The sequence below is a fragment of the Schistocerca americana genome, chromosome 1 (genome assembly GCF_021461395.2).
Source record: "Schistocerca americana isolate TAMUIC-IGC-003095 chromosome 1, iqSchAmer2.1, whole genome shotgun sequence".
Lineage (NCBI taxonomy): Eukaryota > Metazoa > Arthropoda > Insecta > Orthoptera > Acrididae > Schistocerca > Schistocerca americana.
Genome location: NC_060119.1, coordinates 686,814,131 through 686,832,109, shown reverse-complemented (window position 1 = coordinate 686,832,109; position 17,979 = coordinate 686,814,131). Strand labels below are relative to the sequence as shown.

Sequence of the window (17,979 nt, the reverse complement as noted above, 5' to 3'; positions counted from 1 at the left end):
GAAGAAAAAATTAACAGATCATCCAGGTATGCATACGCAAAATCCAGTTTTCCAACCAACAAGTCAATGAACTGTTGCCACATTTAAGTGACTGTATAAATCAGACATCAACTAAAACTGATTTTTATCACCAACAAATACCGTTAAGGATTTAATCTGCTGTGAAGTGAGGTGTAAGAACTCCTGGATATCTGAAATGTTCTGCAAAATATCTATCCTGATTACTTTTGCTGAATAAATACTTGGTTTATATTGCACAAAAAATGTAAGACCCTGTGGAGTGAAAAAAATGTAAAATAAGTTAGTAATCTTGTCTTAAAGTTACTTAATTGGTCTTCTTGATTAATTTATGAGTTGACTTTAGGTTTTTATCCAGCTGTGTCAAAGCAAGCTGGGATAATTTTAATTCCCCTCTTGTTCTGCCATCTGCCTCCTTAAATTCATTTTGTTACTTTTAACTGATTACCATTAACATACGGGAACATAATCTACATTTTCATAAAGTAGAAAGATTGGCCCTTAGTTTTGAAGAATGTAACACCAGATCTAATTTTGTGCATAGATTTACATATGTAATTGATTTTCTAATTTATTTTGACTATGCCTAGTTAGTATTTTTTGTTATAGGGCAAAATCAGTAATTGTTTCATAACTTGAATTCTGTTGTCGACATATAAACAAATATAAATTCTATAATAATTATAAACATTTGGAAGACAAAATAGTAGTAATCTAAAAGTATCTATTTGGCCCTATTTGAAAACATGTTAGCAAAACCAGCCCTGAATTAATTCCAAAGTAATTAACAGTTTTGTCAAAAGTATTGTTTGTATAATGATATTTGTTAATTTCATGATTAAAACAAATAATTTGGCCCAACTCTTGCAGTAGAAGAAACTGTTACAAAGACGCAATTTTTTGATGTATTCAGTTAATTTAATGAGTTAAGTTTTAATTGTAATTTCTGTAAACTTAACTTTGAACAATGTGTAGTTTCAGCTCCTATTATTTTGACAATATATAAGGGCCCAGTTTTTGGTCATGAGACACTCAGTCCATGGCCATGTTTCAGATGAGGGAACCTGTGTTGTTTAGAATGACAACAATGTATCAGTGTAATAGTGAAATAAGTGTTACACCAATAGGCCATGCGTTAAAGCAATGACAGTGACTGTTCAATTTATTTGAAGGACTGTGAACTATGTGGTTATGTTTTTACTACTCATAGATATTCAACAGAAAACTATCGAAGCAGTATGTGGAGGTTCACCTGCAACCTATTGATGAGACTTATGAAAAGTTTAAACAATAGTGCACTGGCCATTCGTATATAACTGTTTATTATTGTGGGTTGTGCAAAGTAAAGTACGGTTAAATGCAAATGTGTACCTGTCTGCTACAGTATTTACAGTAGTCAGTGTCCAAATTACAAACCCCATTTTTCAGCCAGTGTAGCAACGCAGCACATCGACACCAAGGACAACAAACGAAGAAATAAATAAAGCAGGAAGAACTGCTACAACGGGTGTATTGCAAATGATGTTTCATTTAGTTTGACTATTTATTTCTTTTTTATGTACCTCAAGATTATTTTTGTATCCTCCATTACTGAACCTTGTGGGATTGCATATTGCATATTTTTTCATTATGATTTTAATTTTATTTTCAACACACAGCTTTTCAGTGTGACTCCCTGTTTTTTGTTATGAAATTAAGAAATTATCCCTAGAAGAATGAATTAATCAATGCCATACTAATTTAATTTATGCAGCATAACTTGTATTGCCTGCACCAAATGATTTTGAAGGTCAAAGAGTAAGCAAGTAATAAATTTTTCTGTTGTGGTTTTCTTGGTGTTAATTGCAGCTTTCTTGGTAGAAAATCCTTTATGAAAGCCAACTGGAGATGCTGTTAACTGCTCATTTTCCCAAAAGTTACTGTTCTAGTTTAAGATACTAATTCAAACATTTCTGGAAGGATTATTGGTCTGGAATTAAATATTTTCTCATCCAAATTTTTGTAGATTATTATTGTGGCATATTTAAGAATATGAAAAATAAGTCTTGTATAACTGATTACAAAGGTAACTCAGCATCTGATAATAATACTCTGCTGGAGGCACTAACTTTAAAGAAAGGTCATATTTCAGAACTGCCATTAATGGCTGATGAAATAAATCTTTAATAATTATCAATTTTGATCATCTGAACATTGCTATGCATCATTATTAATTATATATCCATGCTTACAGCTGAATATTATGGACTGGCTTAAATGCAAGTTGGTATTCAAAGTTTATCAGACCATGTTCAGAGTCATAAAGGATTCTGAAAATGTAGATGAGAGACAGCACTGTTTTCTAATACAGACATCAGGTCATGAATCCAGATATCTGTCTGTTGAAACAAGACAAGAACTGCTTCGGATTGAAAATGCATGGCATTGCTCTGTTTGTGCTGCAGTTATGAAATTGGGGGTATGTAAACAGTTACCATAAAATCTTCATATACATCAAGTATCAAAAATGTTCCCTAGCTGGTTAATTATGATAATTACTTCTACCTTCAGAAGGAAGAAAAATGAGCCAGTGGAAACAGATAACTTTTTCCCTTTGATTGAAGGTCTTACTACCACATTTTACAATTCTTATTTCTTTATGAAAGCTTTTGAGCTTCCAGTAACAAATTTATAACATAAAAAATATATATAATGGATAGTTTGTGTTATATGTATAACTTTCTTCAATATTACAATATGTTGGTATGAGTGACACACACAATTAAGTAGCATATAATAACCAAATCACTTCAGTGAAAACAGCTTTCAAAAATTCCATACAAAGCCCATATACATAGCTAGGCTTGGTCCAAACAAGTAACAAGTTCCATGAGAGTGTAGTCAAATGAGCACATGAATTGACCATAACATAAAGAGGAAGAGAGCCCTCCACTGTGGGATTATAAGTAGATTACTAATCCAATTTGCAATGTGGTGCTGCCCATGGGCTGCACACACCAACCTCAGTGTGATGGTGTCATTGCTGTTTGATCATGCTGCTGCCTGGCAGCCGGACTCATGCTGACAGACCCTGGTGTGGGTGAGTTTAATCATAAGATGATGAGCCAGTATCCTCTGTCTCATTCTGTTTACAGCCAGTGTGTGGCACCAGTGTAGTAGACACAGTGACAAAGGAGTCCCACAGCTGGATACAAACTAATATTTACACAACTCAAGTTTTGCCAGCTTTGTTAATGGCTCCAATTTCTGTAAAATGTATAAATGCAGTCAATGGCAATACTCACTCTCCGTGTTGTTCATTAAATGATGGAAAAGCCATAAACATGGGTTGTATGAGAAACATTTCTGCAACATATGCTAATGTTTGTGCTGCCTAAAATAAAGCTGTTGTTAGTTCCTGATAACCCTGTACAGTTAGAGTTAGTGGTTGTTCTAAATGTTCCATGGTTAAAAAACCACACATGCCCCTTGTTATAAAAATGTTCAAGGTCTAGTTTGAATGTGCCGGTGCTAACTCGTTACTGTTTTTGTGAAAAGTAACACACACACACACACACACACACACACACACACACACACACACACACACACACACACACACACACACAGAGAGAGAGAGAGAGAGAGAGAGAGAGAGAGAGAGAGAGAGAGAGAGAGAGAGAGAGTCCAAGCTATCTCAAGTCTGTATTCCAAAGCATAATTCAATCTGCACTGCACCAAAGTTCTGCTTTTGATAAATAGATTTCACGGTATAAACACCGAGCCAAACTGTTAGCATGTTCACTGCACACTCCACAGATAGGATCATAGTTGACTCAGACCAGCTTTGGACCATCTTATATGGTCAAATCTGATGTGGGCTCATTCTAGGATGCGCCTGTGCACAAGCACCCTCTTGTTAGTGATACCACGGGAGTTGGCACTAATTGCACACCTGTTGTTCAGTTTCCATAGTGACATCAAGTGGTTTCACTAAACAAGGTTATCCCTCTTTCCTATTCTCTTCTTCAAATAACACACCACAGTTTGAAGGAGAGATGAGTTACAATAAAGATCACACTCAGTATAGAATTTCTGAAACTGTATGCTAAATAACAAAATGTTTGTGCTTAATCTAAATTCCATTAATTTAAATTTAATTCCATTAATCTAATCTAAATTCTGTTAATCTAATATTCTGTAAAGCTTGGAAGGTAGGAGACAAGGTACTGGCAGAAGTAAAGCTGTGAGGACGGGCCGTGAGTCGTGCTTGGGTAGCTCAGATGGTAGAGCACTTTCCCACAAAAGGCAAAGGTCCCGAGTTCAAGTCTCGGTCTGGCACACAGTTTCAATCTGCCAGGAAGTTTCATATCAGCACACACTCTGCTGCAGAGTGAAAATCTCATTATGGAAACACCCCCCAGGCTGTAGCTAAGCCATGTCTCTGCAATATCCTTTCTTTCAGGAGTGCTAGTTCTGCAATGTTTGTAGGAGAGCTTCTGTAAAGTTTGGAAGATAGGAGACGAGGTACTGGCTGAAGTAAAGCTGTGAGGATGGGCTGTGAGTCTTTCTTGGGTAGCTCAGATGGTAGAGCACTTGCCCATGAAAGGCAAAGGTCCCGAGTTCAAGTCTCGGTCCGGCACACAGTTTTAATCTGCCAGGAAGTTTCATATCAGCGCACACTCCACTGCAGAGTGAAAATCTCATTCTGGGAACAATTTCTATAGTTGACTCATTTATAAAAGACTTTTTGAGAAGGCTACTTGAATTCCTCCTGGCCGACTGGGCTTTGCATCCTCCTTCCCCCTTTTGTCCAAAACCTATTTATGGTCGTGTAATCCTGCATAGATGAAGCCAACAATCCCATGCACAATTAAATTTTAAAATATCCATACAATAGTGCACTGTCAAATGACCAAATATGAGCAATTAAATGAAAAACTTGCAATGTTAGAATTCAGTATTTTGTTGTGACGCCTTTGGCACAATTTTTTTATGCATCTTCACTGCAGGATGTGATTTTAGTGTATTTTTGCTTCTGATGAAGCTATATTTAAATATACCGAAATGGTGGTCAAGGATTTCAATAAATCTTTATTCTGCAACTGTTTGGTTGTTATCATTTACCTTGAAGATTTTCAACAGTTGCTGCTTCAGCCATGTTTAAAATTTTGATTTTATTTTATTTTAAAACAATTTGACAACCAGTTTTTTTTTCAAATTTTCTGTCAACTTGGGGTAGCTCTTGAGTGTTAGGCCACTGAGCTAGCAATCCCTGTATTTGGGAGCAAGGTAGTTTGAATCCATCCACCAGCAACCTTGAAAATGTTGTTCTGTGGTTCCCCTCAGTTCAGGCAAATGCCAGGGTTGCTCCCTTACTATAGGCCACAGCTGGTTCCTTCCAAACACCTTTCTTTCCTGAAAAATCCCAATTCTCTTAAAGATGTAGTGCCTCTGCTTGAATGAAAACGGCTGCTTCAAAGGCGAGCAGAGCAGCTCTTGAGAAAGTCTCGGCACTAAGACTCTCATAAATTTCTCTTCCAGGACATTCTTTAATGCAGAAAATGATCTTTCTTGCACTGCAAGAAGTGAGAGATGCATACTTAAATGACGGCATTTAGGGAAGTGTCAGGTTGAATAATTCAAGATCCTTTGCATTTTCACCACTAAAAACTGTTCTAACTTCTCTGTCAAACAGAAATATCTTTACTCCAAAAGCCCTGTTGGTAATAATCGCAGTGCCTCAAAAAAATTAGTGCTAATCCATTCCTGATCAATTCCTCAGTTCAAATCGAGACTGAAAGAAGAGTGTAAAATGACCTTGGAGGGTGAAGGGAGATTGGAGCATAACTGCTTCTTAGTGGTTTGCCAAAATACAGCACTCCCAAGTAATGAGATTATATCTCCACAAGATGAAAACTCCAAGTTCATTGTTGAATGGTTTATCATTCTTTATGAGAATTTTAAGAATAAAGGTCCTCTTCTACAAATTGGACCCCCTCCCCCCCCTTTTGACAAAATTCTGGCTACATCCTTGCTCATGTCATCAATGATTAAAAATAAGAAGATATTTTTTTTAAAAAAAATTATGATTCAGTATTTGCTAATCATCATTACAATTTGATAATAAAATGGAATTTAAGTAAAAGTAAAAAAGTTTGATTTAGTACTTTCACAATCATGAACCTATTCTCTGCACTCAGCTTCTGACAAACACACTAATAACCTAGAAATTCCTTTTTTTATTTACCAATGCTCAGAAATCTTATGATCTTTAAAGATAATTTAGGAAATTAACATCCAGGCACTGAGCTTCAAATTCTGTAAGTATGCATAACATCAAAGATAGTCAGTCCATAAGGTTCTCCTGGCAGAGTTATAACAGAGATGATATCCTTAACTTAAAAAATTAAAACAACCTTGTCTCTAATGAAGACTGATAAGCAAAAACATTATGACCACTTGCTTAACAGCATTTTGGTACACCTTTTGAACATAATGCAGCAGCTGTGCTGCACGGCATGGATTCATCAACTCTTTGGTAGGTTTCTGGAGGTACATGGCACTAGACGTCTATGCACAGGTCTCACAATTCCCATAAAATTCAGGCCAGTGGTTTCTGAGTGAAGAGTTGGCACCTGATAGCTTCTCAGGTGTGTTCCATCACGTTCAGATTAGGTAAATTTTATGGCAACAACGTGTGTTCACTATCATGCTCCTCTGACATTGTGACATGGAAAATTATCCTGCTGCAAAATAACAATTGCTGTTGGGGAAGCATAAAGGGATTCAAGCAGCACATAGTAATATTCACATAATCCACAACTATCATGTTGCCTACAAATACTACTACAGGTACCTTGAAAGCCCACATGTATGTCCCTCATAGCATAATACTGCCCCAATCAGACTACATCCATGGTACAAAATGGTTCAAATGGCTCTGAGCACTACATCCATGATATGGTGCATGTTTTGAGCAGCTGTTCACCTGAATGACAGTGTATCCAGACATGGCCATTTGTTTGATGTAGTGAAAACCATGATTTATTCAAACAGATGACATAGATCCACAGTCCAATCTCAGGTATCCCGTGCCTGCTGCTGCTGTCATTGGTTCAGCATGAGAACACATAGAGGTCATCTGCTGTAACACCCGGTATTCAACAATGTACACTGTGTGGAATGCTTCAGCATTGTACTGTGGCACAGATTGCCACCTTTCCTGCTTTATGGAGCAAGTAAACTTCCTACCTTGACATTCTGTGATGATTCATGGTTGTCTAACTCCTTGTCATGTACTCATGTTTTCACTATCCATCAGTTGCTTTCCATAGATTCTCATGACTATAGCAAGCGAACAGCTGACAGTGGCCATAATGTTTTGCTTACCAGTTTATATTGCCTGCCAGTTTGGAGTATAATGGGTTTCTGCAGTACTGCTAGATAAAAATCTGTAGTTTCTTTCCAAATTATAATAAAAATACACACCAAGACTGTAATTCACTTGGAAAATGTTCTCCGTCAATTGGACATGTATATGTAACTATTGTGAACAAATCATTTCATTTTTATGCTGTTCTATCACAGTTTCAGTGCAAAATATTTTAATATTTTACAGAGCAAAACTTTCACTGTGACGACTTGTGGGAAGACAGCTGGTCTGACATTGGACTGGAACATGGGATTTGCCCTTTATGACACAGAATCCAAAACATATTCTTGGAAATATAAATTTTCTCAGCTAAAAGGTTCCTCTGATGATGGCAAATGCAAACTGAAGCTCCATTTTCAGGACAGTGAAACAAAAATGATAGAAACAAAAGTAAGTTCTACTTATTGTCAAAATAATGCAATTACTTTTAGTATTCCACATCCCAAAATATTATATGTGTACAAAAATTTTATGCAAATAGAACATAAATGAAGAACATATGTTTTGGTCATTTTCTATCTGATATGATGATTCAAGATGCAGCCTATCAACCAATCCTTTCTCTTGGTATGCTTACACCATAAATTCCTTGTGTCCTCAATTGCAGTCAGTATCTTTTTGTTAATTATTTGATCTACCCAATCTTATCTAACTGGGGGTCTCACCTCCCAACCTCCTTTGACCCATATGACCCACAGAATATCAGATTTCTTCTCCCAATAAAAATGGCCAGATCATACAATTATTCACACACACAGAGAGATATATATATATATATATATATATATATATATATATATATATATATATATATATATATATATATATATATATAATAGAGGGAAACATTCCACGTGGGAAAAATATATCTATATATCTATCCGCTCCCGGGATTGGAATGACTCCTTACCCTCTCCCTTAAAACCCATATCCTTTTGTCTTTCCTTCTCCTTCCCTCTTTCCTGACGAGGCAACCATTGGTTGCGAAAGCCAGAATTTTGTGTGTATGTTTGTGTTTGTTTGTGTGTCTATCGACCTGCCAGCGCTTTTGTTTGGTAAGTTTCATCATCTTTCTTTCTATATATATATATATATATATATATATATATATATATATATATATATATATGATGTGACTTACCATACGAAAGCGCTGGCAGGTTGATAGAAACACAAACAGACACATACATACACACAAAATTCAAGCTTTCGCAACAAACTGTTGCCTCATCAGGAAAGAGGGAAAGGGAGGGAAAGACTAAAGGAAGTGGGTTTTAAGGGAGAGGGTAAGGAGTCATTCCAATCCTGGGAGCGGAAAGACTTACCTTAGGGGGAAAAAAGGACGGATATACACTCGTGCACACACACACACATATCCATCCACACATATACAGACACAAGCAGACATATTTAAAGACAAAGAGTTTGAGCAGAGATGTCAATCGAGGCGGAAGTGCAGAGGCAAAGATGATGTTGAATGATAGGTGAGGTATGAGTGGCGGCAGCTAGAAATTAGCGGAGATTGAGGCCTGGTGGGTAACGGGAAGAGAGGATATATTGAAGAGCGAGTTCCCATCTCTGGAGTTCGGATAGGTTGGTGTTGGTGGGAAGTATCCAGATAACCCGGACGGTGTAACACTGTGCCAAGATGTGCTGGCCGTGCACCAAGGCATGTTTAGCCACAGGGTGATCCTCATTACCAACAAACACTGTCTGCCTGTGTCCATTCATGTGAATGGACAGTTTGTTGCTGGTCATTCCCACATAGAATGCATCACAGTGTAGGCAGGTCAGTTGGTAAATCACGTGGGTGCTTTCACATGTGGCTCTGCCTATGATCGTGTACACCTTCCGGGTTACAGGACTGAAGTAGGTGGTGGTAGGAGGGTGCATGGGACAGGTTTTACACCGGGAGCGGTTACAAGGATAGGAGCCAGAGGGTAGGGAAGGTGGTTTGGGGATTTCATAGGGATGAACTAACAGGTTACGAAGGTTAGGTGGATGGCGGAAAGACACTCTTGGTGGAGTGGGGAGGATTTCATGAAGGATGGATCTCATTTCAGGGCAGGATTTGAGGAAGTCATATCCCTGCTGGAGAGCCACATTCAGAGTCTGGTCCAGTCCCGGAAAGTATCCTGTCACAAGTGGGGCACTTTTGTGGTTCTTCTGTGGGGGATTCTGGGTTTGAGGGGATGAGGAAGTGGCTCTGGTTATTTGCTTCTGTACCAGGTCGGGAGGGTAGTTGCGGGATGCGAAAGCTGTTGTCAGGTTGTTGGTGTAATGGTTCAGGGATTCCGGACTGGAGCAGATTCGTTTGCCACAAAGACCTAGGCTGTAGGGAAGGGACCGTTTGATGTGGAATGGGTGGCAGCTGTCATAATGGAGGTACTGTTGCTTATTGGTTGGTTTGATGTGGACGGACGTGTGAAGCTGGCCATTGGACAGGTGGAGGTCAACGTCAAGGAAAGTGGCATGGGATTTGGAGTAGGACCAGGTGAATCTCATGGAACCAAAGGAGTTGAGGTTGGAGACCTCCTCAAAATTCCAATCAACACAATCTGGAACCACAACACCCTAATTCAGTAGTTAACCTTTCCTCCAAACCTCTCTCCAAATCCGAAACCTCTGTCCTATCCAAAGGCCTCACCTTCAGCCCCACCCCCAGATTCAACCAAACAGCCCTCGTCAAAGATTTACTGTCCTACACTCCTACTCTCTGCTGGAAATATCACTTTGCCACAAAGAAAAATGATCCTAATCGCACTCCTAATGATCCAACTCCCCAAGACACCATCCAAATTGAACCCTGCCTGGAACAGTTCCGTCCTCCGTCGCAGCGGGACCCACCTCCTCTTCCTCATCTCCAGGAATTTCTGACTTCCAGTCATGCATCTCAATCCTTCTTAAAAAACCTTAATCCTACTCCCAACATCACAACTGCTGAAGCCCAGGCTATCTGTGTGATCTGAAGGCTGACCGCTTCATCGTCATTCTTCCAGCGGACAAGGGTTCCACGACTGTGGTACTTGATCGTCGGGAGTATGTGGCTGAGGGACTGCGTCAGCTTTCAGACAACACCACATACAAAGTTTGCCAAGGTAACCCCATTCCCGATGTCCAGGCGGAGCTTCAAGGAATCCTCAGAACCTTAGGCCCCCTGCAAAACCTTTCACCTGACTTCATCAACCTCCTGACCCCACCGACACCCCGCACCCCTACCTTCTACCTTCTTCCTAAAATCCACAAACCCAATCGTCCCGGCCGCCCCATTGTAGCTGGTTGCCAAGCCCCCACAGAACGTATCTCTGCCTATGTAGATCAACACCTTCAACCCATCCCATCCTTCATCTTTGTTTTTTTTATATATATATATATATATATATATATATATATATATATATATATATATATATATATAAAAAAAGCAAAAAATACTCCTTGACAATACTTCCAATTCTATATTATATTTTGATATTTTCCCTCCAGTGCAGTTGTTATCCTCCTAAAAAGCTAGTTTTATATCTAATCTTCCAAACAAAAATCCACTTTCATCGCCCATTAGTATGAGCCAGTCAGTTTGGATTACAGTGTTAATAATTCGTAGTTCACAATGATTAATTTAGAAACAATTCTAACTTTCTGCATCATATAGGCTTTTTATTACTAAGGAAAGTCTTTGATGTAAAATCTTATCTGTCTCCATGTTTCTGGCCTATTTACAGGGATCTCAGTAAATGGAAAATCTCAAGTATTGATATTGGGTTTATCTTGGATTAGATACATATTTGATGTATGGATCCTTAATGAGGAGATACTCAAATGTGTAGTACATGTCCCAACACAAGAACAAATAACACATACTTACAAAGAAAAGGAGTTACATTAATATTTTCACACTGGATCCTGAGTTTAATGGTCCTCACGAATGTGAAATAAGCCAAAAAATCTTAAATTTTTATTTAAGAAGTAGCAACAAACTTATCATAAAATGTATAAATGTGTAATACATTGTGGTGTATATGATAACTTATTGTAGCCACACATTATCAAAAACTGCACATGGACATCATTTGTTGAGAAGAAATGACAAAACAGGTAGAGGAGAAGGTGAAGAATAGAGAGAAGTTAGTCCATTACATACAAGAAAGAAGATAAACAACAAAACTAAGCTTAAAGTTACAAAATATTGATAAGAAACTACAATCATTTAGCAAATCACAGATGAAAGCTAAAGTCAACAAAGGAATACAAGAATAATAAAGGAGGGGATCTGTAGAGAGGGAAACTGCGAAAATAAAAAGAGGACAAATGTATAAGTGGAAAACAAATTAGAGGTGTAAGGTTACAGTCTGAGAAGAGGGAATGAATTAGGGCCAATAACACATTACCAGAAAAGCTGCACCCAGTTCAATCAGATTAACCACTCAGCAATCTCTCAGCCTTCACATGGTGCTTTGTTTGATAGCTCCTTTCCTCTAGTATTCTGCAAATGTCTGAATCTGTCATAAACAATTACCTGAACCAGCAATCCTGTGATATATAAACTTAGCTGCAACCACTGTGCTACCTTCTGCATGGGCATGACAACCAACAGACCAATCTGATCCATGAATGGCCACCGATAAGCTGTTGCCAAGAGACAGCTGGACTGCCCACTTGCTGAACATGCTCCCTGCACGATATGCTTCACTTAAGTGATGCTTCACAGTCTGTGCTGTCTGAATCTTTTCAACAAACACCAACTATTATGAACTGCACAGGTGGGAACTCTCCCTGCAGTATATTCTATGTTCCAGTAACCCCCTGGCTTCAACCTTCGCTGTCCTCCAACCACCTGTCTACTTCCCTGCTCTTACATCAACACTACATAGCCTTCTATTCTGCCAGTGCACCCATAAGTCTTTTGCCCTCCTCCAATTTACTTCTCAGTGGGTTAAGAATAAAATTACTGCTGGTTACTAAAGTCTGCACTGTATAGTCCACCATATGGGCACACAATATTTCCCCGAGCAGACTCGCTTCCTCCAGTCGTAAAATAGCTTGCAGTTAAACTCCAACCAGTGTGATGGTGCCAATAATATTCCACAGGCCAGGCCACCACCTTTCTTCTAAATTTGGCCCAACAGCATGCTCACAAATACTCATTAAACTCAGACTTCCAGTTGCTCACACAGCTGCCAGAAAATCACTTGTTCATTGCTTACCAAGCATGGTGACCTCTGGTATCCCAGCAATGGAGCAGAGACAAACACAGGACAGATACAATCAACTACTTGACCACCAGAATGTCACGAGTGTGGCACAACCACAACATATGTCATGCAGAGGTACACTGGCTCAGGTTTAAAAGAATAGTTGAGCATGCACTGGACTGGTATGTACCCAGTAGAACAGTTCATAATGGGAGGGAACCTCCATGGTATACAGTCACTGTAAAGAAACTTCTAAAGAAACAGAGCTTACTGCATAATAGGTGTAAAACAAAGTGTGATCTAATTAAAGTAGTTTTTGCCAGCTGCCAAGAGTACTGTCATTCTGTTAGTTATTTTTTCTTCCAAATCATTAAGGTGGAGAAGAACAGGACAGCTCTCTGAACTGATCTTTGAAATTTTGCATATTAATAGAAACTTCAAAGACTTTATGTTTCTCCATAATTATATTTCATTTCTGTAATCCGATGCTGTTGTCAAGGTATGATTTGATCCACCTGCTAAGCTGGCCTCCAGTTACATAAGTTAAGTAAGAGATTGCCATGAGCAAAAATAGCAAATACTTTACTAAGACCTTAAAGTATACCAGATACACATTCATCATCCATTGCTTTGTAGTAGGCCCTATTTAACGTAAAAAGGGTAAAGTTTCTGACTGAGCTGACTTTCCAGCCCTGAACTTGTGCTTTGAATCCTTCATTATGATTTGTTTATTTAATAAGGATATTAATCTTTGAAGAAAATTTTCTCCAAAATTTTGCTCAAACCTGACAAAACTGATACTGACTTCTAATCAGAATTTCACATTTGGCACTCTTCTTGTGCAGTTGTGCTACCTTCACAGTTTTAGCCTATTTGAAGATACATCATTCTCAAATGATTTGAAAATGTTTATTAGTGGTTCTACAATAAATTTTGTACTTTCTTTGATATTAACATCTGGTACTTTGTCAGCACCCACTGTATATTTATTAGCTAACCTTTTTATAATTTAAAATAGTTCCTCATGTGTTTCTAGAGCCATGAATTTTTAAGTTTTTTTTTTCTTTTTTTTCTGTCTAGCTTTTTGTTGATGTGTATTTGTAAACTTGTGTGTAATGTTTGAGAAATAATACTTAAAGATCCTAGCCATTAGTGTGAGGTTAGTTAGTTTATTCTTATTTTCGATCTGTTCTTTGTTACTGTTGGTGAACTGACCTCTTGCCAGCACTACCAAGAGACAATAACAAAGAACCATATGATGACATCATAGCCAAGCGATGATTGTAATAGAAAGCAGCCAATACCAAAATAATTGTGTGGGCCATAAAATTTGTGATTTTTCAGTTGATACTGAGTTGGGTTATCGTAATTAACAGAGAGAACACAAATAAGTGTTAATGTGAGAATGAGGCAAAAACAATTAAGAACACATAACTGTGATTAATTTCATGCATAGAATTTACAATATGATGCACATTTGTAAACAAAATTGCTGACATCTGTGAAAAATGCATTATTTTCAAATGTATGAAATGTGTGGAACATCTGGGGTATTTTTAAATGCACATTAGTTGTTTAGTAAAATATTCACACATTTCCAAATAATGTTTTTATACAAAACACTGAGGCATGCACATCACAGTAGGTTCTATTCACACAATTTTGTGTCATCAGTAAAACTTCAAGAACAAATTCAGTGATTAGAAATTTGTTTAATACAACTCATCTGGAATATACCTCCATTCTCAAATGATTACAGTCACAGCATACAGTAAGTAATGGAACTGCACAGATACATTGATACACTTAAAGATAATACACCTTCTTTTACTGTTATCACCCAATTCTTCTGTAAAGATATTACATTAACTTTATATTTCAGCTTATGAATTTCTTTATATCAAATGCCTTTCAAATAATCATTATGGATGGCTACACTAATCTCCATGGTTTTTGTGTAGTACTACTGCCTCTAGCATGCTCCTTTTTCTTCTAGTCCCTCTCTGGATGGCCCTGCAGCTGAATATAAGTAGGCTGGACAGATAGGAAAAATGCCTGGTGCAGCATCTGAATCAGGCCATGATTTTTTTTTTAAATTGGAGCTGTTACGGTTTTTCCATCTATTACAGATACTTCCCAAATAATGTTGCTAGCTTTGAAATGCATGTGACATGCCTGAAAATGAGCAGTGAAGTACATGAATCATAATATACTCAAACCAAGTAATCCAGCAAACAATAATATACCATAATGTACAACACACATTGCTAAATTACATTCAAAACAGAACTTGCCACAGATTGAATAGTAGCTGTGAAATCTTGTCTTGGAATTGAATAGAGCCATGTCTGTCTCTTTAGGAAGCTTGAACACATGAATGTTGTTTCCTGCTGTGTAATTTCCATTACCTTTTGGTACACAGCACATAACTGTAATGAAGATAAAACTGCATAAATGTATGTTATGTTGCATTAAACTCACACAGAAAAACTTAGTAACACACAATATGATTACTGTGTTCTTAAACAATCTTGTAACAATCATATAGGACAAGTTTTTTATAACCAACACATTGCCGATACAACATAACACAGCTGTTGACTTTAACCACTTCTTGCTGGTGTCAAAAATTTGAGTTCTTGGAGTTGTTTGCCCTTTTCATCTAGGTGGTGTTGCTTCCATCCATTTCTATCTTGATATAGTTGATCATTTTCCAGTTTTTGTTTTGTTTTTGAAATAGCATGTGTTAGTACCTCTTTCCATCTTTTGAGGTAGGTACAGTAATGAAATGAGTGTTAGTGGTTTGTTTGGGTATTCACACAATTTTATCTTATTTGGACATGATATTTTTATCCCTGTTGTGATCTACTTGCTTGATTTTAGTTCCGTTTGATTTTAGTTCCATGTTAATTGTATCGGGTTCTTTATTTTAAAAATGCTTAAATGCGGCTGTAAACTTATAATACTTGCATCCATATTGTAAGAGCTACAAATGTCATTTCAGTTTGCTCCCTTTGGGTGAAAACAAAAATATTTCTCATTTTTGTTGTTGAAATTTCTTGCAATGCTTCTTTTTCCGTGGAGTTTTGAGTATCTATAATAGTCAATGTAAGAATTTGAGCATAGAGATCATTAAATGGTGTGTTTACAACTGTTTGTTGTTATTGTTATGGTCTTCAGTCTAAAGACTGGTTTGATACAGCTCTCCATGCTAGACTATCCTGTGCAAGTGCCCCTCCCCCCCCCCCCCCCCTCCCTCCCTCCCTTTCCTGCAATCATCTCTGTATAACTACTGCAACCTACATCCATTTGAACCTGTTCACTATAGTCAAGCCTTAGTCCACATGTCCATCCATTATCAAACTCTCTATGTCTCAGGATGTACCCTATCAAAATATCCCTTCTAAAATAAGCTGTGTCATAAAATGCTTTTTGTCCCAAATAGAGTCTACTGTAACACTCATTTCAGGACCAACAAACATTTGTTGAACAAATTAGCAATATGTAACAACATTAAATTGTCCATAAAACAAAGTAATAATAGTTTTTTGTTGGAATAATATAAATCCAAGCACAGTTACTTCATTCAGCATACTCATTGCAACTATAGTATTTAGCCCTGTTTCAAATTTGTCTTACAGTAGTGGAAACGACATGCTAATCAAATTGAAGCACAATACACGTACAGGAGTGTTATACCAACTCATGGAGTGCACACAACAGACCCAATCAGTCTAGTCACTTGGTAAATCAGAAAGCACTGTGGTGTCTATCCAGACACAGATACAGTCCAGTCCAGCAGCAATTGTATTTCATTTTGCAGGGGCAGTCAGATAATAACTGCCAATTAAAGAAAAACTAGAGCAAATCAGTTGCTTGGTGGCCTTATTTTGACTGATTACATAATTTTATGTGATTGCTCCAAGCTACCATCAGCTTAACCACCAGAGGCACCTTCACTGGACATGGACAATGTTACATTTATCAATTCAAACTTATCTTTCATTTGCACATCCAGCGGGGTTACTGACGATGCTGTGCTTCCTCGTTGGCTATCTGATCTACCCATATTATCTTCAGCATTCCTCTGTAGCAACACTCTTCAAAAGTTTCTATTATTTTCTTATCTGAACTGTTTATTGTCCAGGTTTCACGTCTGTACAGACAGACCTTCAGAAAAGATTTACTAACATATAAGTTTATATTCAGTGTTAACAAATTTCTGTTGCCCACAAATGCTTTTCTTGCTGTTGCTAGACTTCATTTTGTGTTTGCTGTACTTTAGCCATAGTCAGTCATTTTGCTGTAGAAATAACAAACCTCTTCTACAAACAATGGAAAGTCCAGGTTGGAATATCAAAAATATTATGAAAAGGATACATTTCTACTCACCATAAAGGTGATATGTTGCACTGCAGACAGGTGCAGTGAAAAGACTGTTATATGAGCTTTCACTCAAAACCTTCTTCAGAAAAGAAAAAACACACACACACACTTATGTGGAAATCTCATGTGCACATGACCACTATCTCTGGTTGCTCTCGCCAAAATGCAACTATTACAGTGAGCAAAAGCACCAATCTGGAGTGGGGTGAGGATGGGTGAGGCATAGGAGGCTACAAGTGGAGGGAGAGGAGCATGCTGCCTGGCAGAATGTGCAGGGACTAGCCAATGGCAGGACAAGACCACAAGGCACAGCGCAGGAAGGCTGAGGGCAAGACAAGGCATGGGAGAGGAAAAGACGAGTGGATATGTTGGAAGGGAGTGGTGCACAATATGGGTGAGGGGATATGAATTGGGAAGAGACAATAGAACAAAGGGGGTGGAAACTGTTGGGTGCCTTGTAGATTTTAATGCTACTAGTTCCATTTTTTGTAACTTGTCAATTGCAATGGCAGTACAAATACAATTCACTCCTTCGTGAATCATGAAGTGTAGAGAATTGAGAAAATCAAGTCCCAGCAAGTTTGTTGCTTTATGTGAATTCACAACTGTCAGTCTTGCAGGTTTGGTAAATTGCTTGTATCCAATATCCGTATCAAGCTGCCCTCTTGCTGGACTCTGTTGCCACTGTTACTAAATAGTGAACTCGGAAATTCTGGGAATTTCGGTGATCGTAGTTTCTTGTGTGCCTGTGGATTAATTATAGAAATTGACAAGCCTGTGTTAATTTAAAATTTTAATGATGCTTTGTTAACTCTTAGTGTTACTGTTAAAACTTCATCATTCACTGAAAATATTAGTCATGTTATCTTTTTTCAATGAAAGTTTATTAATTTTACTCGTGTTTGTTCTGGAAATCATTTGAAATTTTATTCTGAATAACTGTGTATGCCTGAGTGTCTGATTCAGTTG

General features: G+C 37.8%; 1 protein-coding gene across 1 annotated transcript in view; it reads left to right on the top strand.

The window, feature by feature from the left end:
- LOC124544770 (gamma-1-syntrophin) overlaps positions 1 to 17,979 on the top strand; it is a 788,763-nt gene that overhangs the window by 732,707 nt on the left and 38,077 nt on the right. Inside the window, exons 8-9 of the mRNA XM_047123450.1 lie at positions 2,252 to 2,476; positions 7,619 to 7,822. Coding sequence (XP_046979406.1) covers positions 2,252 to 2,476; positions 7,619 to 7,822 — 429 coding nt within the window. The remainder of the gene's footprint in view (positions 1 to 2,251; positions 2,477 to 7,618; positions 7,823 to 17,979) is intronic.